At 41.2% G+C, this 27,667-nt stretch overlaps 2 protein-coding genes across 14 annotated transcripts in view; one reads left to right on the forward strand and one right to left on the reverse strand.

Annotated features, from left to right (window-relative positions):
• KMT2E (lysine methyltransferase 2E (inactive)) overlaps window positions 1-17,658 on the forward strand; it is an 89,402-nt gene extending 71,744 nt beyond the window's left edge. For 3 of the 4 annotated variants that reach the window (XM_081244880.1, XM_081244881.1, XM_081244883.1), the window contains 12 exons: window positions 5,009-5,173; window positions 5,508-5,816; window positions 9,257-9,511; window positions 9,679-9,823; window positions 10,372-10,622; window positions 11,029-11,085; window positions 11,234-11,797; window positions 12,804-13,093; window positions 13,969-14,057; window positions 14,165-14,290; window positions 14,463-14,560; window positions 15,405-17,658. In XM_081244880.1, the coding sequence (XP_081101006.1) occupies window positions 5,009-5,173; window positions 5,508-5,816; window positions 9,257-9,511; window positions 9,679-9,823; window positions 10,372-10,622; window positions 11,029-11,085; window positions 11,234-11,797; window positions 12,804-13,093; window positions 13,969-14,057; window positions 14,165-14,290; window positions 14,463-14,560; window positions 15,405-16,904 (3,849 nt within the window). In that variant the 3' untranslated portion in view covers window positions 16,905-17,658. The remainder of the gene's footprint in view (window positions 1-5,008; window positions 5,174-5,507; window positions 5,817-9,256; window positions 9,512-9,678; window positions 9,824-10,371; window positions 10,623-11,028; window positions 11,086-11,233; window positions 11,798-12,803; window positions 13,094-13,968; window positions 14,058-14,164; window positions 14,291-14,462; window positions 14,561-15,404) is intronic. The other variant, XM_081244882.1, reaches the window with a different exon arrangement.
• Window positions 17,659-18,441: 783 nt separating this feature from the next.
• Window positions 18,442-27,667, reverse strand: part of SRPK2 (SRSF protein kinase 2) — a 236,111-nt gene continuing 226,885 nt past the window's right edge. For all 10 annotated transcript variants that reach the window (XM_081244889.1, XM_081244888.1, XM_081244886.1 and 7 more), the window contains one exon: window positions 18,442-21,658. In XM_081244889.1, the coding sequence (XP_081101015.1) occupies window positions 21,474-21,658 (185 nt within the window). In that variant the 3' untranslated portion in view covers window positions 18,442-21,473. The remainder of the gene's footprint in view (window positions 21,659-27,667) is intronic.

Below are 27,667 nucleotides of genomic sequence, written 5' to 3' on the forward strand. Positions count from 1 at the left end.
TCAGAGCATGACTAAGTTAATGTTGATTACTAGTTTTAATTTTCTAAAGTCCCATTTTCTCCATCACAGTGTTTAGGAATTGTTTTTCCAAATATGAATAATTAATGAATGGGTAATTAATCATAGTATCGACTAGCAAAAAGGAACCTGTTTATTTTTATAGGTTGTCTGTTCAAACGAAATGAGGATATTCAGCTTCAGCTGCCTTGTAGTAAATTTAAGATTTCCAAAATCTTGTTTAAAGACTTCATTACATACCTTCAAATTACAGTGATATACATGGTTTATAGAATGTATACACAATTCTTATTCACTTAAAAATTTGGGTGTTTGTTATATGCTGAGCACCATTTAAAGTACTGGGTGAACAAAAGAAGGCAAGGTCCCTGTTCTGGAGCAGCTTTCACGGAGGATAGGGTGGAAGGAAACACAAACATCCAACAGGAAAGAGTAACTGTGAAGTGAGACTAGACCAGCATGTGGTGGAAGAGACGGAGACACTTACCCTTTTGGAACAATTTTAGTGGTAAGAATAAATTCCCATTCAAAAGGTTAAGGGAAGTTAGTTGAGTAAGAAGTCTTTTAATTTCTCTATTTCAACGCTGTAAGTAATTTGGTAGGTTGGCCCTGCCATTTCCCTTTTCCTTTAAAAGGCAACTTTGTTGTTTTTGTTTTTAAGAGCCACTTCCTACTTGGTATAGTAAGGTAAAAGAAAAAAAAAAAAAAAGGAAATCACAAAATACCTAAATGTCTTCATTTTGTTTCCTTCTCAATTCTTACATCCTACTACTAGCAAATTTCCTTCTAAAGCCACTGTAAGGCACCTAGAGTACATACGCTTATTTTCACTCAGCTTCAAATTACCAAATATCTCTAATTGGGATGAATTCTAACAATTTAGTCAGTGTAGTTTATTTTTTCAGTTGTGATATTGTATAAAACTTTAATTCGTGTTCTTTATTATGTAGTCCTTGAACTATATGGACCTTAGGTTTTCACCATTTTTTTTTTTTTTCCGGTACGCGGGCCTCTCACTGTTGTGGCCTTTCCCGTTGCGGAGCACAGGCTCCGGGCGCGCAGGCTCAACGGCCATGGCTCATGGGGCCAGCCGCTCCGCGGCATGTGGGATCCTCCCGGACTGGGGCACAAACCCGTGTCCCCTGCATAGGCAGGCGGACTCTCAACCACTGCGCCACCAGGGAAGCCCATCACCATTTTTTTTTAATATAAAAAAATTTATTTATATTTGGCTGTGTTGGGTCTTTGTTGCTGTGTGCAGGCCTTCTCTAGTTGCTGCGAGTGGGGGCTACTCTTCCTTGCGGTGCAGGGGCTTCAGTAGTTGTGGCTCGCGGGCTTAGTTCCTCCACGGCATGTGGGATCTTCCCGGACCAGGGCTCGAACCCGTGTCCCCTGCATTGGCAGGCGGATTCTTTTTTTGGGGGGATTTTTTTTTTTTTAATTAGTCTCTGCTTTACAACAAAGTAAATCAGTCATACATATACATCTGTTCCCACATCCCCTCCCTCCTGCGTCTCCCTCCCTCCCACCCTCCCCATCCCACCCCTCCAGGCGGCCACAAAGCACCAAGCCGATGCCCCCGCGCCACGCGGCCACCCCCCACCATCCATGCACCCCACGCCCGGCAGTGTATACACATCCATGCCTCTCCCCCTCCCCGTAACAGCCCACACACCCCTCCCCATATCCCCAAGCCCACCCCCAGTAGGTCTGTGTCTCTATTCCTGTTTTACCCCTAAGTTCATGACATTTTTTTTCTTAAATTCCATATATATGTGTTAGCATACGGTATTTGTCTTTCTCTTTCTGACTTACTTCACTCTGTATGACAGACTCTAGGTCTATCCACCTCATTACAAATAGCTCATGGCAGGCGGATTCTTAACAACTGTGCCACCAGGGAAGTCCCTCACCATTTGTTGAATAGGGGCTCATACAAGATCTCCATAGTCTCTTCCAAGTACCAAGGTGACATGATTTCAAGTTAAATTTGTGTTCCAGTGTGTTTATACATTGAAGCACAAAATTGTAATAAAAATTCTCACTGTACCCACTCCTCAAGTGATAAAATCCTGTAAAGGGATATTAAGCAGACTTTCTGCTTACAGAAAATTACTGTACTCTTGTGTGTTACTGTAAAGCCATAAACTGAAAAACGTCATAAAAGCAATCTGTAGATCGCATCAGAGATCTCTCACAGTTTGTTAGTTCAGCACCCAACACTCCAGCGTTAACAACAGTGTTGGTGTTAACAACAAAAGTCAAAAGTTGACCCTGTCTGATTCTAATTATATATCAGGGTCTATCAGGTGCCAAGCTCATAGAGAGTAAAAATGACTTTTGAGGTCTGAACAGTCAGTGGCTTGGAATGAGTCCTGATAATGAAACATGCAGGTCCTGGTGGTAGCCTTATGTGACAAGTATCATCTAAACTACATCCAGCTCAGATGTCATGGTCTATGGACAGTCTGCTGGGGCTAATTAAGACTCCTAATTTCTCTAGTCCCCTGCACAATCAGCTGTAACTATCTCAAGCTATATATAAAACTTATCAGTTAGATCTATAAAGTGGGTGGTAAATTTTCAGTCATTACATGCTGTATATCTGGTTGTGTGTGTCAAAGAATACACTGGTGAATATAAAAGCTGAATGACATATGAACCTTAAGGAATTTAAAATAAAAGTAGATTAGTAACTAATGTTTCTTTTTTCTTCACATAATAAAAAGCATGTTTACATTTTCTAAAGTGTGTGTTTTAAGATGAAGCTGGGTTAAAGCTATTGGGATACCTGTTTAGTGCTTTCAGTTAATAGATGTAGTAAATGTAGGAAGAGTGATGCTTTATTTTGCATTATGTAGTGTGTCAGTGGTTGGTAATTGGAAAGAAGAGCAAACCAGGAGCCTGGAAACTTGGATAATAATTATGGCTCTGCCTTTGAGTGATTCACTTAATACACGTGGGCTCTGGTTTCTTCAGCAGTGTAGGACTAGATTATTTTTAAGATCCTGACCAGCTCAAAAAGATCGAGTCATCTCGAAATAAAGGATTTTGCTTTGACTATCCATTAGCTACATTGTTTACCAAGGGAGTTCAATTTTTAAATGAATTATTTTTGTCTTTACATCAAGTAATTCTATCTTTGACCCTTACTCTATCTAAAACAAGTGAATAATGCACCATGTCAAGGAAACTTATTTTGGCATAAATTCGTATTTATCTTAGGAAACCTTGGATAATCATGACATAGAAAATATCTCCTCTGGGTGCCTGGCCCGTGGGTAAATTTATTTTATACATAAAATGATTCTTGCTAAGACAAGTTTGTTTCTTTTGGAAAAATGTACTTTTCCCAGATTTATTTTTAAATTTATAAGCACAATAATGAACCCCTTCTTTTTTCTACCCACCCCCGTTCCACAGGTGAAGCAATTATGAAAATCGTATTTTTTAGTTACTCCAGACTTCTAAATTTAGGGTTTTAGAAAAGCCCTAATATATTGAGACAGGATTTTTATAGAGAGCCATAAATGAGAGGGAGTCGAGTAAAGTGATTTATAAGACCAGAGACATGAATTATCTAAGGAAAGAATTCAGCTTTAAAACTTCCAGTTCCAGTAAAGAGATCCTCTTTTGCCTATGTTCTTTATTTTAGTGTCTTATTATCCATCCCAGACCAAGAGAGCTAAGATGCAGATATGTGTCCATGAACAAGTAATCTTACCTCTTTGGATCTCAGTTTCCTTACCTGTAAAATAAAGAGGGTGAGGATAACACATTTTATAAGACTGACACATTTGAAGTATGGTAGTTTGTTTTCACTAATTATAAAGTTCTCAGAAGAGTTTTGTTTACAAATTTCCCTTCCCTAGTGGAACAATGAAAGAAAAAAATATAGGAAAGAGTAAGTAATAGTTTTCATACTGTCGGTGTCTTAATGCTTGAATCTCTGCTGATAATTACTTGAACTCTAAAGCTCTGATATTGAGAAGACCATGCAGCCAGACCTTGAGTTACTGATTTTTCTCTCCCACATCGATGACAATAAAGGAAGAAAGACGAATGGATCTGAGCCTCAGGACCTGGTTCTTTCCATTTGGAGAACTGGACAGTTGATGGACATGCTTCCTGTTTCTGGTTGAAACCTGAAGCATTTGCCAGGCCCCGTGGCCAAGGCTCTGGGTCTTGCTTTTAATGTTCTCTCTGCAAAGAGAACTCTTGCTGTTTTCCAGTCTCTACCTTGAACTGTCAGTGTAGACAGGAAGAGCAGAAGATAGAGGAATGCCTTATAACAATTATAACGGAGGGCAAGAGAGCCAAAGGAGAAATAATAACACCTAAGAAATGCCTATCATTTTCCAAGTAAGGTTGGAAAACTTCACAGATATTTTATATTTGAACTCATTAACAATTCTGTGAAGTGTAAATATTGTTACCCACATTTTATAAGATGCTCAAAAAGGTTAATAACCAGGGTTGTTACATTGCCTAGGGTCACAGAGATAGTAAATGACTGGTAGCATCATGATTTAAACCCAGGACTTCACCCCACAATATCCTGCTATGACATGTCAATATATTCACTCCTTACGTTCATACGGGTTTAACCTTTTCAACATATTACCTTAGGAACTTTGATCTTATTTTTAAAAGGCTGCCTAATGTATTATTGAGGAAAAAAGATTTTTGGTTTGATAAAGCAGGGTCGTTCTTGAGTCTTTTTTTGGTTTTGCCTCACCTTTATCATTGACATACAATCATCCAAACATTCCTTTCATTGAAATATATTTGTAATGACAGGGTTTACCAAGATGTTTGGGATTCTCAAAGATCTCAAATGAATATAAATGTTTTTAATCCCATATCTACCATCAAAAGAGGTGTTTTGCTAACACCATCATAGAAATTTTTTTTTTAATTTGCCATGAACATTTGGACTTTTGAATTTTACTTCAGAGCAGTATTTATTATGTTACTGTAAATTTTGTAGACAAGAGAAGAAAGGAAAATGGAAGCAATTCTGCAAGCTTTTGCCAGACTTGAAAAAAGAGAGAAAAGAAGAGAACAAGCTTTGGAAAGGATCAGCACTGCCAAAACTGAAGTTAAAGCTGAGTGTAAAGATGCACAGATCGTCACTGATGCTGAAGTTATTCAGGTATTGTTATCCAGGTCTAGTTTGACTGTCACACCTAAGCACTTTCCAGTAGAGTCTCCACAGTGTAAGTCAGCTGTGAAGGATCTGTGACGTGATATGCTAGCTGTTCAATAGCACTGTTCAAATCCTGTGAGAATGCAGACCTCAGCTACGAGACTCTGCTTGCTTTGTTTTTGAGAGTAAGAAAATGTTCGACTATGTCAATTCGATATACATATCAGAATTCATAAAGACATTTGGGGCAGTTAGCTTCTGAAGCAGATTGATGCCGTTAGAGGTCAGCTACTAAGTTATATAAACATCGTATTAAAAGTTCCATTCTCTTTTGAATTAGGAACAAGCAAAAGAAGAAACTGCTAGCAAGCCAACTCCTGCCAAAGTAAATAGAACCAAACAGAGAAAAAGTTTTTCTCGGAGTAGGACTCACATCGGACAGCAGCGTCGGAGACACAGAACTGTCAGCATGTGCTCAGATATCCAACCGTCTTCTCCTGATGTAGAAGTTACTTCACAACAAAATGATACTGAAAATACTGTACTTGCAATAGAACCAGAAAGTGAAACTGCATTAGCAGAAATAATTACTGAAACTGAAGTTCCAGCACTTAATAAATGTCCAACAAAGTATCCCAAAACAAAAAAGGTATGATTCTTAATGAATGTAAGAACTGTCTTTTAACAGATGTCTTATGATGTTAAATATATTCATGTTTTAGGAATCCAGTCTATAACATCTCATAAGGAAGAGTGATAAAGTCATAGTTTTTATACTAGCAAAGTTTTAAACTAAGAATGAGAATTGCAAAACTGTAAAATCAGTTAATAGAAATGTTTGCATCATTAAAATATCCAGTATATCAAGGCTTCCTTGTAGTATTGCAGTTCTGATTTCTAATGATTTAATTTTGCCTACTTTATGTACTAAACTACACTTCTCAGAAATAACTAGTTTGAGATGTGTTATCCTTTCTTTATTCTTTGTAGTTTTTATAAATTTCATGGTAAACGTAGATTACAACAACTAAATGTGAAGAAATTGTTGATTTCCATAGAATGTAGTAGGATGTGAAAATTTATAAGGAAGGGTAGTTTCATTTTAATTTTATTGGAGTGTAGTTGATTTACAATGTTGTCTTAGTTTCAGGTATACAGCAAAGTGATTCAGTTACACACATGCATACATGCATTCTTTTTTCGATTCTTTTCTCATATAGCTTATCACAGAATATTGAGTTCCCTTTGCTATACAGTACGTCCTTGTTGGTTATCTTATATATAGTGTGTATGTGTTCATCGCAAGCTTCTGATTTATCCGCCCCCCCCCCCCCCCGCCATTTCCCCTTTGGTAACCTGTAAGTCTGTTTCTGTTTTGTAAATAAGTTCATTTGTTTCTTTTTTTAAAAAATTAGATTCCACGAGTGCTATCATATGGTATTTGTCTTTCTCTGACTTACTTCATTTAGTATGATCATCTCTAGGTCCTGCTGCAGTGAACTCTGGGGTGCATGTATCCTTTCGGATTACGGTTTTCTCCGGATATGTGCCCAGGAGTGGGATTACCAGATCATATGGTAGCTCTATTTTTAGTTTTTTAAGGAACCTCCATACTGTTTGTACCAATTTACATTCCCACCAACAGTGTAGGAGGGTTTCAGGAAGGGTAGTTTTAGATCAATTTATTAATAAAAATCTTTCAAAAACTGTCACATTTAATAAAGCAATTGTGGTCAACAATCACTGAGATAAACCACCCTGAGTTTTACAGGAAGGCCAGAAATACAGAACACCCTTATGAAGCTTTGTTTTTCTCCCATTCTGAGTACAGCAGATTGGAGCCGAGATACCAAAGTGCAACCCTTAGGCTCTCTGGGCGGTGGGGTGGATCATAAACGGATCCTTCTCACGCCCTTCTACAACAGAATGCTCCGAAACCCACTTTACCTGGTCTTCGTTCTTACCAAACTCAGTATAGTTTGTAGGTACTGTGAAACCCACGAGAAGTATACTTCGTAAGTATCTAGGAGGAACCTGGGAGTATACTTCAGTGGCGAGTCAGAGGATTAGACAGAGACGATCTAAACACAGCTATGATTTGAAGTCTGTGCTCACCTTTGCACTGTGGATCCTGAACAAGCAAGCCAGCACTTGATGTTGACAATGAGCAGTTACTTTTGCCCACTTTGGGAAGACAAAAAGTAGCCGCAGATTTTCTCTGTAATTCGGATTAGTGAGAAAGAAAAAAGATCCATGTTTAAAAGAAAAGCTACTTTTGGGAATTCACTGGTGGTCAGTGGTTAAAATTCTGCACTCTCACTGCTGAGGGCCTGGGTTCAATTCCTGGTCTGGAAACCAAGACCAAGCTGCACAGTGCAGGAAAACAAAAAAAAAGGCTGCTTTCTTGATTACAAATATGACATAGTCCCTGCCCTTAAATTATTAAATGACTAAAACTATTGTGGCACTATAGATTTAATTCCCTGGTCTTGAGATATAGGTTCCTGTATCCTGATTCTCTAAGGAAAAAAAAAAAAAAAAAAAAAGCCTTTTCCCCACAGGTTTTGCGTATGATATATACTGTTATCTTAAACAACATTACTGTTTGACAGAGTACCAAATTATCGTGATTTCCTATAACGTAAAGGCCTTCTTCAGTTTCATACATGGCACTTATTCTGTGCCAGATACTCTATGAAGAGCTTTGGTTATCTAACTCTTGTAATCCTTACAATAACCCTATTTGTAGAGCTCGTTTCTCTCATGACCCTTCTTTTATAGATGAGGATTGAGATGTAGAAAAGTTATGTAACTTGCTTGAGGTTACAGCAAGTGGCAAAGCCGGGATTCACACCGGGGCAGAGTCTGTTGCAGACTCCCAAGTGCTTTAGCCCCACTGTTGCTTGTCCTAGAAAGGAAGTTTACATACATTGAAAAAAGGAAGGCAAGAAAAGATGCCAAAATGCTTCTAGTGATTACCTCTAGAAGACAGGATGTGGGTAGACTTTTTTTAATGTGTGTATTTCTGTATGTGTATTGTGAGAATGTATGTGTAAATACATGTAGTTTTTTTACATATTCTACAAATTACATTTATAATAAAAATAAAAGGAGTACAATTTGATGACTAGATAGAAAAGATATAAATGCCCACACAGCAAAGAAAATGTGCTTGAGCTGAGAAATGTAATCCTTATTTCCATGCCCATTACATCTGAACTTTCCTAAATAACTAGTTTTTTAAAAAACAAAAAGTTGAGTAATCATTATACTTTAGGATCAGGTATATTCATACAGCCAGTAAAGATTGAACTATGTACATTGTAGATGCAAAAAAATAAACAGAATCAAGAAAGGGATTATGTGAATTTTCAAAGCACGGGAACTTAGAGATTTCAACCCCCTTAAATCATTAGTGATTGTCAATGCCGACAGCTTAAAAATATATATATATATATATTATATATATATATGCGCACTGGCCTTATCTGGAGATTCTGATGGGCAGCCAGAGTAGAAAACCACTGCCTAGGGCTTCCCTGGTGGCACAGTGGTTGAGAGTCCACCTGCCGATGCAGGGGACACGGGTTCGTGCCCCGGTCCGGGAAGATCCCACATGCCGCGGAGTGGCTGGGCCTGTGAGCCATGGCCGCTGAGCCTGCGCGTCCGGAGCCTGTGCTCCGCAACGGGAGAGGCCACAACAGTGAGAAGCCCGCGTACCGCAAACAAACAAACAAACAAACACTGCCTAAAGTCTGACAAACTTAACATTTTACACATAATATAGAAGCAGTTTAGTGTTTGTGTTTTTAAGATAGTACTGGGGTCTCCTAGATTTTTACTATTTTATAAAAACTATCATGTGTTTTGTTCCTACAAAGTATAATTGTGTAAAAAAAGTTTAGTAATAAGTGTAGGTAACCAAGGAAATGCAGAATGACTTATATTGACTTCTTAGACATCATATATGAATGATTTAAATTAATCTCTCATTTTAGATAATGTCAGTTACAAGTTTGGTATTAGAATATTCTATAGGAGAATCTGTATAATTACATATATAGTGATCCAGATCTTCCTTCTCTCTAGCACTTGGTCAATGAATGGTTAAGTGAGAAGAATGAGAAGACAGGAAAACCTTCAGACACCCTTTCCGAAAAGCCTCTGCGCATAACTACAGACCCTGAAGTGTTAGCTACGCAGCTCAACTCTTTACCGGGCCTCACGTACAGCCCGCACGTCTACTCAACTCCTAAGCATTACATTCGGTTCACTTCACCGTTCCTTTCAGAAAAAAGGAGAAGAAAGGAGCCTCCTGAAAACATTTCTGGCTCGTGCAAGAAGGTAAACTTTGCTTTGGAGATGAAAATCCAGTACGAGCCCGAGGCCATTCTCATTCCTTAGTCTACCAGGCCTGGTAGTGAAATGCTTTTGGACTTGGCTGTACAGTTATAGGATACGTAAACAGCTACAAACTGATTTCTCTTCATTTATTGTTCTATGTATTTCAGCGGTGGTTGAAACAAGCTCTGGAAGAAGAAAACTCAGCAATTTTACACAGATTTAATTCACCCTGTCAAGAGAGATCCAGAAGTCCTACAGTCAATGGTGAAAATAGAAGTCCACTACTATTAAATGATAGCTGTTCTCTTCCAGGTAGAATTTCTTTTCAGTGTTGTTCTAGTGTGGAGAATGTGGCAGGATATATATAGCATATATATATATATATATTCTAATGATTATGTACCTTTCAAAAGAAGCACATTGTTACATATATTTTCTCTGTTCTGTCCTCCAAAGTTTTAGATGAAGGTAGACATGAAAACCTTAATTTGAAGTACCATGTACAACATGTTGGGGCTTATGGTTGAATTTTGGGCCTAGTTGGCCAGCTGTTTTTCAACAAGATTCAAAAGGACTCTTAGAAATCAGTTAAATTAGCAGCTGTACTTGCAAGATTTCTTAGAGCCCCCCCCCCACCACCAGGCCTGTAAGCCTTCTGGCAAGATAATATGCTTGCTAACAGTGAAAATGACTAAGTTGGGGGGCGGGGGAGAGATTGCTTCCTGTTATCTTTAAAAGACGTGGAATTTAGTTTCGGGGTGAAAATCATAATTACGATTGCTGAAGTTTTCTGATCTTTCCCAGAATGTATTACAGAGTGTAGCAAATGGCAGCAGTATAATCTTGTATTTCACCAACAGATTTAACCGCCCCACTAAAAAAACGAAGACTCTATCAGTTCCTAGATTCTGCTTACTCAGAGACCTCCACGCCTACTCCGTCACCAGATGCTACCCCCACTCACACAGACGTTACTCCTACGGATCCATCGTTTGCCACTCCTCCACGGGTAAAGTCAGACGATGAAGCTTGTAGAAATGGCTATAAGCCCATTTATTCACCAGTTACCCCAGTAACTCCTGGGACACCGGGAAATACCATGCACTTTGAGGTGAGAAAAAACAGAAACAAAAACCCACGGGGATGGGGTTTCTTTAATAGCTGTTTCTTTCTCCCTTTAATGATTAGCGTACTGAGAGCAGAAAAAAAAGTTCTTAAGAATCTAAGAGCGAAAATTTGGAACATGAATTTGTGAATTTAAACTTTATTTTTTATTAAAATGCACATAACTTCCATTTCATCTGACTGATATACAAAAGTCAGACTGAATGACTATGTGTATCAAAGTGACCTTAAAGCAAAATATAAGGGGAATGGAAATAAAAAAGTTTAAGACCAAAGTCTGTGTAGGAGTGTCTCATTTTAAGTTCTCATTTCTATAAATATTAATGTATTAAAATATATTAATTAATATGTTAACATTTTAATTTTCAATTATGATTATTTCTTTTATGTAGAATATTTCTTCCCCAGAAAGTTCTCCAGAAATTAAGAGACGCACTTATAGTCAAGAGGTAAGGAGATATTTAAAAAGGTTTTTATAAATCGGTGACTTTTCCCTAGTATCATTATAAATTATTGGTAGATTGAATGTAACTAGCTTCCAAATGTGGTTATTGTGGTTATTTGTGTAATTTTTTTTTTTTTAAATTCTGTAAACAGGGCTTTGACAGATCTTCAACCATGTTAACATTGGGTCCTTTTAGAAATTCTAATTTAACTGAACTCGGTCTGCAAGAAATAAAGACTATTGGTTATACCAGCCCTAGGAGTAGGACTGACGTCAGTAGGCAGTGCCCTGGAGAAAAGGAATCTGTATCAGACCTTCAACTGGGACTCGATACGGTCGAGCAAGCTGCCTTACATAAAACCATGGAAACACCTGCACATGACAGGACTGAGTCTAACAGCCAACTGGAATCTGCTCACGCTGGACGGGGCCCAATGTATTCTTCCTGGGTAAAGAGTCCCGACAGAGCAGGAGTTAACTTCTCAGTAAACTCCAACTTGAGGGACCTGACACCCTCACATCAGTTGGAGGTTGGAGGAGGCTTCCGAATAAGTGAGTCAAAGTGCCTGATGCAGGATGATACTAGAGGCATGTTTATGGAAACACCTGTGTTTTGTACTTCAGAAGATGGGCTTGTATCTGGTTTTGGACGGACTATTAATGACAATTTGATCGACGGAAGTTGCACACCCCAGAATCCACCACAAAAGAAAAAGGTTACAAATTTAACGATTTATAGTCCTTTTAATAGTGTTTTTTTCATACTACTTCTGAGGGTAATAGTAGTTATAATATGTATTGTGTAAGGCATTCATACTTTATTCATATTGAATTATTGATATGTACATTTTTAAACCTTTTGTAAATGCTCAGTGAATTAGATAATGTTTGCAGAGAGCTAGTGATATGGAAAATTCCTATAAGGAGCATGGTTTCAGAGATCGAAACCTCAAGGTGATTTATTTCACTGAAAGAGTAACTTTTAAAGATAACCACTTCCCAACCAAATAAACAGAATTGAATAACATTTGTGTTCTTACTACGCTTATTTTACATAGAACAGGAAGAAATGCGTCTTTCCTCATCCTTGATACCTACAGTATTTAGGCCGTGGATATAAAAGTATTTATTATATAAATAATAAGTTCCCTGATTTACCACCATTATTTGGTTGGCAGACATACCGAGACAATTAGAATGCCTTATTTCAGATCAGTGGGAGAAACTACAACACGTATTTTATTTGTTAATAGGCTTATTGCTTTGCAAGTCGAAAGAATTTTAGTGATGTGTGCTTTTAATTTTTATAACAGAGTCCAGTTGGCAACTTTGTGGGAAGCAATATAGTATAGTGGAAAGAGCACGGGCTTTCAAGTAAGACCTAGGTTCGAATCCCGGCTCCAACACTCACCAGCTGTGTGACCTTGAGTGAGTGAGTTACTCAATTTCCTCATCTGTAAAATGGGGATGATAATATACCTATTTCATAGGGTTGTTGTGAGGATTAAATGAGATAATGTATGTAAATCATCTAAATACAATGCCTGGCATATAGTAGGCATTTGATAATTGTTAATTATTATTGTCTGTTCAGAATCAAATTATTTTATATAATTTTCTTAATGTAAATATAGTAATTCTCTTTAGAAAAAAAATAGATTGACACTGACATATAAAAACAAGGATAAAAGATTTGCTTTTCCCTTATCTTTCTTGCTTAAGGTTTCTCTATTAGAATACCGGAAAAGACAACGTGAAGCTAGGAAAAGTGGCTCTAAGGCAGAACACTTTCCACTGGTTAATGTATCACCTCACACAAGTGGAAACTTGAGCAGCAACAATGCTGATGGGTGTGCCAATGGGAATGAAAATGGGGAGCAGGCAGAAAGCACTGCTAGCCTACCTTTACCAACACCAGCTACAGTTTATAATGCTACTTTGGAAGAAACCAGCAATAACTGTCCTGTTAAGGAAGCTTCTGCCAGTGAAAAGAATGAACCAGAAGTCCAATGGTAAGCTGCCTGTTGAAAAAAAAAAACCTAACTAACTGGTAACTTTAGAACTACAAGGAATATACCTTATAATGACAGTAGCCTTTGTCATTTTATCATCCAGTCAGGATCTTAACTTTTTACATAGCTGATTTTGAACGGAGCTATATTGGTAAAGATTGGTAGTATGCTATTCTGAAAAACAAAGTTTTTGTTAATCAGCTGCCTTCCTGTTTGTTGTTCTCCTAAAGCAGAGGTTTGCGATCATAGTTTTGACAGATCCTTTTTGCTGATAAGAGTTTTAAGCCAGTTAAGTATTTCCCTGCATCATTAAAGGTCCGTTATATCTACTCCTTGATAATTTTCACACAAATATTCCTCTCCAAAGAACCTTTATCCTAGTCAACATCCGGCAGTTTCTTTGCCACCCTTACCAGTTGCCTTGAGAGAACAGCCATGTTTAGTGTTTCTTCGATAGGAATAGAAGAAGCTGGATACAGAAGGGTCCTGCAAAGTGCAGGAGGCCACATTCATTTTGCTCCATGGTTCCTCTTACCTCGGAGCTTCCTGCTAGCCTTATAATCCAGACCCAAGGTAATTTGTCAGGGGTACATGTGGTCCCTTTGGTAACCTGTAGTGATGTTCTGAATGTTGTTTTGCTACGCCCCCCCTTCAACAGCCCCCTCCTTTTCACCAAGAAATTGCTTAAGACAAAGGAATGGCGTCTGCCTGAGTTCTTCAAATCAATGAGGATAAAAGTCTCCGTTTTGGGAGGTGTAGGGGGCGGGGCTGGGGAGCTGTTTTCAAAGCTTTTCCCCAAAGAGCAAAAGCCTTTATCTGAGAGGCTATGTTGGCCATCAAGGGACACAAACTGATGTTATGACTTGATTTTAAAGGACCGCCTCAACTTCAGTGGAGCAAGTGCGAGAGAGGAGTTACCAGAGAGCTTTACTACTCAGCGATCACCGAAAAGATAAAGACAGTGGTAAGTGAGCTTGTTCCTTTGCCAAAAAGTGGAGTCAGCTCATCACTCTGCACCCCCGTTCTGCGCTTCTAATGTTCTCTTTGGGTCTGCTTCTGCTTCATCTCTAGGGGGAGAGTCACCCTGTGTCCCATGTTCACCGACTCATGTTCCGTCTTCACCTTCATCTCATTCAAATCACATTCCCCAGTTGCAACCCAAGGGCCCAGTCCCTTCTTTCAATGAACTTATGGAAGGTCAGTAAGCAGATGACCTATCATGGTTGTTGTTTTAAATACCTTTTCAGAAAGGAAAGAGAGCGCCTTTATAAGACGTTGGTTTGAATAGTAGAATGTACGTCGAAGTGTTAGTAAAAAGCGGTATTTATCGTGCAGTTTTACATTTTCTGTGGTTCCTTATGCTTTACAGATCCTGATCCTGAAAATCCAGAACCCACGACTACAAGTGAATGTGTATCCCCAGATACTTCCCAAAATACTTGTAAAAGCCCTTCAAAAATGAGCAAGGTAATAACATTGACCTTTGAACGTGGCCCTTCAGAAAAGTGGATGGTAATGTGCACGTGGAGGTTTTTCTCATTTCTGGACGCTTTTCCTGTTAAAGTTCCAATGTGCTGAACGTACTGCAGCAGCTTACATTGGCTCCAAGAGCTCCTTCCCCCTTCCTTATCCTGGTGTCCAGGAAATTCATAGTCTTTTTATAAAATATTTGACCGGCCAGTTAGTTCTCTAAAAACAAACGGTCAGGTGACATTCTTAATTTAAAAGAAATGCTGCCTCTATCCTGGATCATGAAGACATGATAACCCAGTGGGCAGTATCTTTGGAAACTAACGATGAGGAAGGCTGAGATTGATTTTTTCTTTTTCCTTAAAGAACGCTGTTATATATTCAAGTAGTCTATCCTTGGATTACCTGTATTTGAACAATGGAGAAGGTATTACAAATGAAAACAGTTTGGGGGAGCAAGTTTATCTACCCAAGCAAATGTATCCTTAGGTGGAGTATAGACATTTCAGTGACGGAATTGAAACTTGCCTGCAGTGTTTCAGTGTGGTTCTTTCAGAATAGGAGTCAAAGACAGGTTTCACTGCTCAGGGTAAAAAAGGCAGATTAATTTCCTTAACTTGTCTTCAATAAAAATTCAGGGAATTCAGTGGAAGCTTATTATTGGAACTTGCTGAACTACTTAAAAAAACTGGCTTTTTAACATCCCAAGCCTCTGCAGTTGTCCTCCTCTTATTCCCTGCCCCCGTTAAAATGACTATTTAGCTAACATTCAATACCAGTAATAACCTCGGTGTACATAAAATGTTTCTAAAGTTTATATAAATTTGTTTTCTTCTCACAGCCTGGTTCACCGGGACCTGTAATTCCTGCCCAGCCACATGGGAAAATACTCACAAAAGCAGATTCCCATTGGGAGGGCGCAGCGACTGTGTCAGAAGCTGAGAACGGTGTCCACCTGAAGACAGAGCTCCATCAGAAACAGCTGTCAGGCAACACCCAAGCACTTTCGAAGAATCCTCCTGCACAGCCGCTGGGTCGCACTTCCTCTGAGCACCTTTCCCAGAAGCTGCCTTCTGCGCCCGGGAAGTCGCACTGTCCTCCGTCACCTCACGTAGAAAATCCTCCAAAGTCGTCGACGCCTCACACGCCTGTACAACACGGTTATCTCTCACCAAAGCCTCCTTCGCAGCAGTTAGGCTCTCCCTACAGGCCTCACCACTCGCAGTCCCCTCAAGTGGGAACACCTCAGCGAGAGCCTCAAAGAAGTTTTTACCCAGCAGCACAGAACCTGCAAGCCAGCACGCAGCAGGCCCCGGCTGGAGCGCTGTTCCCGCAGACGCCCTCAGGACAGCCCCCGGCAGCACTCAGTCAGCAGTTTACGCAGCCGAGCCTGGGCGGCGCGGCCCCGCCGCCCCCGCCGCCCCCGCCGCCCCCCTCCTCCTCGTACTATCAAAGCCAGCAGCCCTCCGCAAACTTCCAGAGCTATAATCAGCTGAAAGGCAGTCTTTCCCAGCAAACTGTGTTTACATCCGGACCAAATCAGGCTCTTCCCGGCACCGCGGGCCAGCAAGCCGGTCCGGGACACCACGTGACTCCAGGGCACTTTCTGCCTTCGCAGACCCCTCCCGTCCACCACCAGACCCCCGCGGCCGTAGTCCCCCCGCCGCCTCCCCCGCCTCCCGCTCCAGGACCACACCTCGCCCAGCAACAGCCACACTCCGTAGCGCACGGCGTGGGGCCTGTCCACGCTGTCGCCCCTGGGTCTCACGCCCACTCTCAAACGGCTGGACACCGTCTGCCACCGCCCCCTCCCCCTCCCGCCCCGCATCACCATCCACCGCCCCACCCCTCCACGGGGCTCCCAGGTCTGCAAGCACAACACCAGCACGTGGTGAGCTCAGCCCCTCCGCCGCCCCCTCCGCCGCCGCCGTCCGGTGTTCTGGCTTCCGGGCATCATACCCCATCGGCCCCAGCCTTACACCACCCGCCTCATCAAGGACCTCCACTTTTTCCTTCGAGTGCACATCCAGCTGTACCACCGTACCCCTCACAAGCTACTACACATCACACCACTCTGGGACCGGGACCCCAACACCAGCCTTCTGGAACAGGGCCACATTGTCCTTTACCAGTCGCAGGTCCTCATCTCCAGCCCCAAGGACCAAACAGTATTCCCACACCTACCGCTTCAGGGTTCTGTCCTCATCCTGGCTCTGTGGCCCTGCCACATGGGGTTCAAGGCCCTCAGCAGGCATCTCCAGTGCCTGGACAGATTCCAATTCACAGAGCACAGGTGCCACCAACATTTCAGAACAATTACCATGGTTCAGGGTGGCATTAAAATGGACTCCAAAAACATTTTTTAAAATGTTCTGTAAGATAAACTGTATATTTCATATGTACCTGTTAAGGTACTTTTTAAAGCTTGTACATGAAACTTTGTATAAAAAAACAACAAAAAAATACCAGTGCTCTCTCATTGTATTTTTCCCATTTTTGCTTTTTAAAAAAAAAATTCCTTAAAAAAATGTGCTGTTAAGCCAGTGTAGGTATCTTTTATTTTGTAAGTGAACATTCCAGCTGTTTTTCTGGCAGTAGATTTGATGCCACATGATCTTTAAATTTTATTGTTGGAATTAAATTCATTTAGTGAATGTTTTCTATATTATTTTATACATATGCATTAAACACACGGCTAAGTAAGGGCAGTATGAGGATTTTCTATCAATCAGCAGTTCTGTGAGTGCATCTTATGTATAAAAAAATGCAATACAGATTTTTAGTTTGGTGTGAAGATGGCTCATTTTGTTTTATCGGTTATTTGCAAGCAAAATGTAATTTAATGTATAGATGATTTTTAATGTCTCCTGACAAACTGTAAATACTGCATTTCTTTTGCGTATATAATCGCTTACAGCTTTTCTCCTTTGACATATAGCACTGTACATATGACATGTCTTTGCAAACCTGTGTGATCTTTGTGAACGTAGTCCAGTATATGGCCTTTAATTCCTCTATTTTAAATATACTGTCACATTGAAGCACTGGTTGGGCATTTTAATTCATGTTAATAAACCACAATTAGGTCAGTTTTACCAAGCTGTCCTCCACCACTTCTGAGATTGGGGTCTGTTTAGGCCAGTGTTTTCACGGACGTTACCTTTTCCAGGTAGAGTTTGTAAGGAGCCTCCATTGTCCTTCGCAGCTACTACCTCAGCTGGACGGGACTGCAGCGAGGTCAGGAGGCGGTCAAGGCTTGTTCCTGGAAGGTTCCTACATGTTATTGTTTTGCAGGAGCAGGAGCCACGAGAAACTACCGCGCTACGTAAATGCTGCACACGTTTGCTTACATCTGACATCGTACAAGATGAGTCCATGCCATTGAAGCGTCCCATGAGTCAACTACAGACTAATTTACAGCTGTCTGAAAATACGGAATATTTTACCTAAAAACACAGGAATATCTAATTTGTACATGTTAGAACATGACTGAAATGTCCTACTGATGAACCAAAATTAGTTGAAAACCTTAACATTTACTGTCTAGCTATAGAATTTAAAAGAGCAGCAGGAAATTTTACAATTTGTTTTGGGTGTACAAAACTAAAGGAAAAAGGCATTCTTAGCTCTCTCAAGTGAAATGAAAATGGCCTCTCAAGGGAACATTTTATTGCTGAAATACAAAATGCTAGTAATTATTTTGGAATAATAAACTCTTATTCTTTGTCTTCTACCTCTCAGGAGGACTAAGTATAAACCAATAGTAGTGACAGTATCTGTCAACACATAGTTCACCATCCAATTACTTGACATAATTTGACACAGTATACAAATTCTGTGTATTGGAGAAAAAAGTAAACAGACTAAAATGACTAAGATTGGCAGTAGTATGTCATGTTTTACACTTTTAATTTCCATTTCCTTTTGAAAAACAGCTACATTAACACAGCTGTGTTTAGGGCTCAATCCTAATCAAGTTTTAGAAGAACTTAGGTCAACTTTGCCATCCTTGATTATCAAACAAGATTCTACTTACGGTATCTGCTAAAGAAATAACCTGTCCACGAAGAAGTGGCTTTACATCATCCAGTCATCCACCCCACCCCCGCCACCAACAGTTTCAAACAGAAGACAAAGTTAACTAGCATAGTGAACTATGAATATTCACACCTCTTTAAAAGGACTGTCCTACTAAAGATTTTAATTCCTCATAGTTTTAGATTCGCCTACTATATAAATGTATACGGAAGCTTTTCTGTAAACTGCATTAATTTCTAAAAAAGTTAATGGAAGAAAACTGGAATTTAAGAAGTAATTTCACCGGCAGATACAAACTGAAGTTCTCTACCCCAGCTTTTAACTAGCTATGGATGATCCAAGTACGGGAAGAAGCAAGTCAGTAAATCAGTTTTCACCTAGAAAGCTAATGCTTTTTTGAAGCTCCTATTATATCCACTTTTCCTCTGCCTTGGGGCAGTTCTAATTTCCAGACAGCCAGCTTCTGAATCTGCTACCATCACATATGTGATCCACTGCTTGTCATTTTCCATGATGACTTCTCATGGACTAGAGAAAGGAAAAGATAGGACATTCAACTAAAATCACGGAGCTGGCCATAGTGTTGTGCACAACCAGTGGTTCTCGTTTAGCTTATACGCATTCATCATCATCAAGCCACCAAGAATCTGCTAAAACCCATACCATACCTAATACAAATGTATATTCCTTCTAGAACAATTGCTTTTACATTTATAAACTAGTTAGGCTATTTTATCCTAAATGAGAGATCCTTACAAAGTTCGTAATTATCTGGATTATTTTCTAACATGAGCCAAAACTGTATTAGACAAATTTCATTCAACTGTGCCATAACCCTGATAAAAATTCTTATGGACTTAGGGAAGACATACGTGAACTCCGTGGTTCTCGTGAGAATGGTTCCTGTGCAAATTGTGGATGGCATCACTGGTCTACAGCCACTATCTTTCACAGAACCGACAAGGTCACCTACAGCCTCAGGAGAAAAACTGAGCATGCACATTTCATAAATGAATGGTATCTTCCACCTCACAGCGATATGATCTAATGCTAACTCCTAGGAGGATTACGTGTCTTGTTCCCTCACAGTGAATACTGTTAAAAAGAAAAAAAAGAAAACTGACAATGTGCAAACAAAATGTAACTAGTATGTTTTTGATGAAACATGAATGAAAAAGGTTCACAGAAATTCTAGGTAATGGATCTATACTACAGCACCTTTTCTAGATCCATATCCTGCCCTTACACAACAATGAATGTCTTCCTCGTATTAAGCCTTAATGCACGTTCTACAACTACAATTCCTGCTACAGGAATGCTGATACTTCCTTTAGTTCTCGTTACACTACATTAAAAGGATAGCAAATGTTTATTGATTCTATCGCTTCGAGTACAGGCCAACGACCAAGGCAATGTCTGGAAAAGAAACCCAAAACACTTTAATTTTTAAGACAACTGCAAGTACCTCAAACAATGGATTACTGTTACAACACTTGTCATCTTTTCACAATCTCGTTATTGCAAAGGCATATGGATAAATGTTAATGGACAAAGTCAAGAAAAACGAGGCACCTTGAGGAATGTAAAACAACAAAAAATTCAATCCACTGATTTCTAAAAGAGGAAACGTACCTCTCTATATATTACATTCTAAGATTGTATTGCCTACTATGGTTTGTGTTCTGGATTCTACAGTTTGAGGAAATGCATAAACAAAATTGTGTGCAATCTGCAAAGGGAAAAAATCATTTTCTCAACTTCAATGCATGGAAAGACAATGAAAAAGCTAGTAAAGTGTGTTGTAGCCACACACGAAACTGTCTCTGGAATGAATGCAATCCCTGCTACCTCTGAGATGTTAAGCGTTCTGCCCACTGCACTGCAAATTGTACATATCATACCTTGGTTCTAGACAAACACGAGCAAGCATTTCCAAAAAAATATATTTTTTCACTCCACACACTGAACATGTTTCTCTTGTCCAATTTAATCTATGTAGAGTTTAACTTACAGGGCTTGGAGGAGGCAACACCACATGGTACCAGGCTACCACATTTTTAAAGGGAAATTGCTTTTTCCTTCAAAGTACCTTTAATTTAAAATATGCAAAAATATGAATGGGAGTGCTAAACTATAATACGTATTTTAGAATGAGAAGCATGTCTTTTCTTTGTATAAAGTGCCATATAGGGAATGATATAACCCAGAGCCCGTTGTTTAAAATCCAATGCAAAAGGACTGTCACGGAATGAAAAGTTTGCACAACTCCTCGGAGTAGTTAAAGTCCATTACATGCAACTTAGGCTACAAAGCACTCAAGACTGGGTAGCTTTTCTGAAATTTGAGTCCCCATCCCATATTTAATGGAAATTAACATTTACAGGGTGCATTTACATACACTATAATACAGGAATGATGTCCCTTTGCCAGAAGATCAAATTGTACATTTCCTTGCTATTTCTTGGTTCCAACTTGATAATTGCTTAAGATTGTAAATTATATAGTACTCAGCTAAAATATTTCTTCATAAATAGTTACAAAACCTGCCAAAACACAAGGAGGAAAGTATTTTTCTTTCAAAAAAATTGACATTTGAATGTCACACAACACAAGAAACAATGCTTAGAGACATGTTATTGTTTCCAGAAGTAAAGTGGGTCAGTAACTACCAAGCTGAAGACAAAAGACTGCCCTTTCCCAGGATCACAGTGCACGAAAAAGCAAAACGTCAAACGACAGTACCTCAAAGCAAAATAAAAGGTCTGAGGATGGAGCCAGCTCACTTGTAATCCTGTTAAGAACGAGAGTCCCCCTTCAGGGCCAATGCACTGGACAACATGTGCCAGCTCAGAATGCGTGTGTGCAGAATCTGCTAAGAATTCAACCAAGGATGCCGCAGGCATTCGCCAGCTGAGGCTCGTTTTTCTGGAACCATTTCTAACATTGGGATCAGGAAATCTGTAAACTGTGCAGCATCTTCATGGGGCCAACCATACTTTTCCACAAGTACATCAAAGAGGCTCCAGGGCTTCAGCTTGGTGATGTGCCGCAGCTCTCCTACAGGGAAAAACAGGCATGTCAAGAAAGCTCCAACTGTGCATTTCCCATTGTTGGTCCAGCCGGGTTCTTTACAATGAAGCAGATACCTACCTGCTCAACAGTACATGACAACAGAGGTCAGCTTTCCCACAGACGAAAATGTCACATTTCAAGTAAGCTTGGTGAATATAAACAAGGGTTCATTTAAAAAGGAAGAATTCATTTGTATCAGTTCCAAGTTTCTTTAAATAAGCAGAGCATGCTGAGGATGCCCAGAATATTTTCATTTGCAAAGACTGACCCGAGGCACTCTCCCCAACTTGGGATTCTTTGCAATTTGCTTAGAAAAAGCTTTAAGATACGTGGACCATTTTTTCTGCAGGTTACCATTTTCCTCTGGAAGAGCGCTATTCAAGAGAACTTGACAGTAGTGAGAGTGGAGGTGTACTACATAGGTCCTGTCCAACGTGGGCGCTGCCGGCTCAGCGTGGCCACTGAGCACTCAGCACGGGGTGAGTGCAACTAAGGAACAGAAGTTTAATCTTAAGTTTAAATAGCCACAAATAGCTAGTGGCGACTGTAGTGGACAGCACAGCCCTAGAGCCAGCCCAAATCAGATAGCATTCATCTCCACACGTCTGTTGTAAAACCTAAGCTATCAGGACATCCATTTACAAAGCCTGAAGTTATACTTTTCAAAATGTGCTAACTGCAGTATGAAAAGTGTGGGTTATGAGCAGCCCTGACAGAGTGACTGACAAGCTCGTAAATGGTCCACGAACTCTAACAGCCTTGTTCGCAATAGGAAAAAAAGTTATTTTTAAAGTCAAACTGCCAAAAGGACAGGAGGACTGTCAGAAAGAACGACTCGTCTCCTCTGTCTGTTCACAGGAGCCGCGCACCGAGAGGCCTCCTCCGTTTGCCCCGCGGCTCCCCTCGTCCTGGGGCCCAAGCCGCCGGCAACGGGCGCCCTCACACGGAGGCCAGTTCCTCTCTCCGCTGGCACCTGCTGTAACCTCACCAACGAGGGGGTTTGTACACGCGGCGCACTGACAGAGGGTCAGTCCAGGGCTCACAGAGGTCTTCTCGGGAGGCCGGTCTGCTCCACCCAGCTATTCAACCCAGTGTAGATACACACCCCTCCTGCTGCTTTAGTCATAAAGAAGATAAAAGGATATCACAGACAATTACAAAAACAAAGGAAAAAACCACTGGTAATCCACCCCACGATGACTCTTCCTTTGGGCCTACACTCTTTCAACCCGAGTTCTCATGAACTGGTCTGTCTACAGAGTAGTCTTCACGACGTGCACACAACTCTGAATACAGAAATCACTAGAAGATATTTCTCGTGAAAGGGACTGGGTGTTAAGTACGTTCCTGGCTCCCAGGTAAAGACGGGGACAGAGTTAAGCATGGAGACTGCAGGTCAGGTCTGCTGTCCCGGGGCAGGTGGACCCGCCATCGTAGAGGAGAAAGTGTTCCCTCTGCCAGCAGGAAACACAGTGAGAACACGTGGGAGCGGCCACTGACCGTTCACCCCTTTAACCCAGAAATCCCCGCCATAGGGACCCCACCTGAGGAGAGAAACCCTGGCACCCAGCCACCCGCCGTGCCCCCAAACTATGCTCACTGAAAAATGACACACACTCACAAAATTACAAGTGCTCAGTCACCGGAGAACAGGGGTCAAAAACACAGCCAGCCACGGCACACCCACGTGACGAGGAGTAGTTCGCAGCACTCAGTAACGTGTGCGAAAGTGTACGGTAACGTGCTTAGTAGTAACGTGAGTCAAAACTGTGTTCTACACACAGCCCCAGGAGTAATTTTCAAAGTGCCCATCAAGACGGAAAGCAGGTGCTCTGAGACCCCAGCTTTGTTTGAAAGTTGTTTCTTTCTCGTTCTGCATTGTCTCTAATGAAGCTCTATTGATTTTATAGTAGCTGCTCATCTCACCAGGGCGAGGTTAGAGCAAACTAAGAGAGCACAAACACAACACGGCGAAACCAGCTCCGTGGGCGGAGAATGTTATTCTGACCTGGAATAAACGCTCGCCAGGTTTGCAAATGACAGCAACCGCTGAGCTCGGTCTGCTCAGGCCCGCTCAGAACATGGGAATCTGCTCCTGAGGATGCAGTTCTCAGACAGACTAAACTCCATAAACAGGCAACAGAGTACAATCTTCCACGAAAAGAGAGACGCTTTACCATGACAGGTGCCTTAAAATCTATGTAATAACAGTGATGAAAACAATACAAAGGCTGGAAAGCTATACCGAACTAGCCGCCCCGATAAACTGATAAAAGCCATTCCAAAGGAAATCCTAAAACATCTGACACACTTCTGACCAGGTAATCCCACACAAAAAACTGTACGTGAAAAGACACTGTCTGTAATAGGAAAATATGCAGTATGCAAAACAGTCCTAAATACCAAGATACTGAATACATAATAATACTGCAATATAACAGAATAGTGCATTGCCTTTAAAAAGAACAAATATGTGGATCATGGAGATAGGTGGAAAAACTCTATAATCCCAAGAAAGACGAAATAAACTCGCCTCGGCCCTATGATCATATGCACAACTTCTTATATTCAGTTCCATGATAAGAAGAAACACTGTCTTGTAAAAGTTGATAAAGGTTACTTAAAAGCAAACCCTAAGCTCCCAAACTTGCGCGTCTATTGCGAGAAACGCCAAGAACAGGTTCCTCTGATGAGTAAGGGCTTCAAGTCCATTTACCAACTCCAGACTGGCCCATAACACACAAGAAACACGGCCACCTCCATTCCCACCACGTATAAAACAAAAATAAAATAACCAGATAGTACAACATTTTAAAAACAATTTTTTACTATTTGTCCTATTGTACAAGTAGCTTTTACCTTGACAATTTTTTCCCTTAGGAAAATATACCAAGATGTGTTTTGTTGAAACAAATTATGCCAATAACGAACCACTTGATTGTGACAGTCTTTACTTTTTAAACCGTTTCCAGCCTTTCTTTCCTAAAGAATACTGAGTAATACTTAACCTTCCCTCGGCGTCAGCTCTCACCCACACACAGGCCACCCAGACACCAGCAAGGCCAGATGGGCAGCTGCCTCTCAGGCTTCCTGACCCACTCCGGGGGCAGAATCACCCTGACGGATCAGGGAAGGCTGACAGGGAGGGGCCCTGAGGGAGGGCCCCTCCCCTGGAGTAAAGGCTCGGGAAGGCCACTCTACATGCCAGCCTCAGGTCATCAGGGTGCTCTCTAAGGAAAAAAGTTAAGTACTTCCATTATACTCCTCTTGAATATTAAGTGATTTGTGAAGGAAAATGTATTATGTTGACTATGAAATTACAGCATTCCAGAATTACACACACAAGCATATGAGGTTTTACACCACACATGGGGGACGATAAAGGGAAATCCTGGTACTGTAACTCCTGGTAACTAGAAAAGAAACCGTGATATGAAATACATTAGGACAAATTTCAATAGCATACACATAGAAAGGAAACCTATCAATAAATACAGGTACAAAGCAAGACAAAAAAACACAAGAAATTTGAACAAATTCCTACAAAGTACATGTAGGTAAATATTTGAGGTGAAGATCTGTATTAAACCGTACCTCCCACACATAAAACAGATCCTAGACCTAAGAGCTAGAACCATAAATTTCTGGAAGAAAACTGAAGAATAAATTTTCATGACCTTGAAGTAGGCAATGGTTTTTTAGATGGGATATCAAAAGCACAAGTAACAAAAACAAGAAACAGAAAATTGGACTTCATCAAAATTAAAAACCTTTGTAATTCAAGTATCACAACATGTGCATTCAAGAGAAATGAACACATTATGTCCACACAAAAACGTGTACATTGATGTTCACAGCAGCGTTATTCATAATAGCCAAAAACCGGATCAACCCAAATGTCCATCAACTGATGGAGAAACCTGATGTGGTCTATCCATACATAAAAAGAATGGAGTATTGGGCTTCCCTGGTGGCGCAGTGGTTGAGAGTCTGCCTGCCGATGCAGGGGACACGGGTTCGTGCCCCGGTCTGGGAGGATCCCACATGCCGCGGAGCGGCTGGGCCCGTGAGCCATGGCCGCTGAGCCTGCGCGTCTGGAGCCTGTGCTCCGCAACGGGAGAGGCCACCGCAGTGAGAGGCCCGCATACCGCAAAAAAAAAAAAAAGATTGGAGTATTGATTCATGCTACCACATGGACAAACTTGGAATGCACTAGAGTAAATGAAACAGGGCATCACAAAAATCGACATATTGCATGATTCCATTTATATGAACAATCCAGAACAGGCAAATTCATAGAGACAGAAAGTAGATCAGGGTTGCCAGGGGCTGAGGGTAGGGGGATGGAGAGTGAGTGCTAATGGTCCCAGGGTTTCTTTGTGAGGTAACGAAAATGTTCTAAAATCAGAGACTGGTAATGGTTGCAGAGCTGTGTGAATATACTAAAAACTACTGAACAGCACACTTTGAAAGGGTAAATTGTATGCTGTGTAGATTACACCTCAGTAAAACTGTTACTGAAAAACTGGCACAAAGCATATAACAAAATAACTTTAAAAGAATTCCAATGCTGTGTTAAAGGATGCGGTAAAAACAAACATCTCACTACTGAGGAGCTCATACTAAACAACAGGAGTAAATGGGATGAACTGTAATAGAATTTACCTGAACCTGTTACAGCAATTTCATTGTTGTTTTTTTTGTACCACACGCTCAAATTTGAATGAGTAAAACAGTAATTCAAAGCTACTCTGGCTGTGGCTCGTGGTCGGTTATTCCCCACATACCTTTGCTGTGTGTTCTGTGTCACTACAGCCAGCCTCCAGGCTGCAGCACTGTCACTATCACACACTATCTCCACCACAACCCTCGCTGGGAGGCATCTCATGCAGCCTCCAAGCAGGGACCCAGGGCACAGTGAGCCTGCCGCCAGCGATGCCAGGACGACGGGTGCTGCTAGGACCGTCCCAGCACCGAGGGTCAGCTACTGTCCCGCTTCTAGCTCACAAAGACTTCTATCTGAAACAAAGACTGGGGGCTTCCCCGGCGGCACAGTGGTTAAGAATCCGCCTGCCAATGAAGGAGACACGGGTTCAAGCCCTGGTCCGGGAAGATCCCACATGCTGCAGAGTAACTAAGCCCATGTGCCACAACTACTGAGCCTGCACTCTAGAGCCCGAGAGCCACAACTACTGAGCCCGCGTGCCACAACTACTGAAGCCTGTGCACCTAGAGCCCGTGCTCCGCAAGGAGAAGCCACCGCAATGAGAAGCCCGCGCACCACAATGAAGAGTAGCCCCTGCTCACCACAACTAGAGAAAGCCCGCGCACAGCAATGAAGACCCAATGCAGCCAAACATAATAATAACAATAAATTATAAAAAAAAATAAAAAATAAATAAAACAAAGACTGGACTCAGGTGAAGGCTTTCAAATGTACTAAGTCGGCAGGGAGCCACCTTCACCAGGCACCACCCCCCAACCTGGGCTCCGGGCAGCAGGCAGGAAAGGAAGCAGACGGAGCCCCTGCTCGCACGGAGCTCAGCTTCTGAGAGAGAGTTTATCACAGAGAGGGAAAACCAGACCTCTTGTAACACAGAATCAGTGCTTCACATAAAATGAGAGTGAAAGCAGTTTATGTTTTAAAAGTTTTGAGACTCACTAGCATGAAGAAACTTTTCTAGTTCTCTCCAGAACCCAGCTCCCGGGGAGATGGGCCCAGCTCACCCTCCCCCACAGGCCCGTCTTGGCGTACAGCTCCTACAGGACGGTGAGGCCTCGCCGAGGCCTGCGCCCTTCCTCCTCAGTATTTCCAGGCCAGACACCCCTCAAGTCCACAAACTGCTCTAAGCCCACGGGTGCAGTCTGCCTGTCTTCCCTGCCTACGCCACGTGGAAATGCAATGACCGAGAAGGTTTTAAACATGAAGCCACGAAAATCAAGTGGGGCAGTGACCATCCTATCCTGTATGGGCCAAACGCCACAGAGGGGCTT

This window comes from Mesoplodon bidens (genome assembly GCF_964165515.1).
Source record: "Mesoplodon bidens genome assembly, chromosome: 9".
In the NCBI taxonomy this organism is placed as follows: Eukaryota; Metazoa; Chordata; class Mammalia; order Artiodactyla; family Ziphiidae; genus Mesoplodon; species Mesoplodon bidens.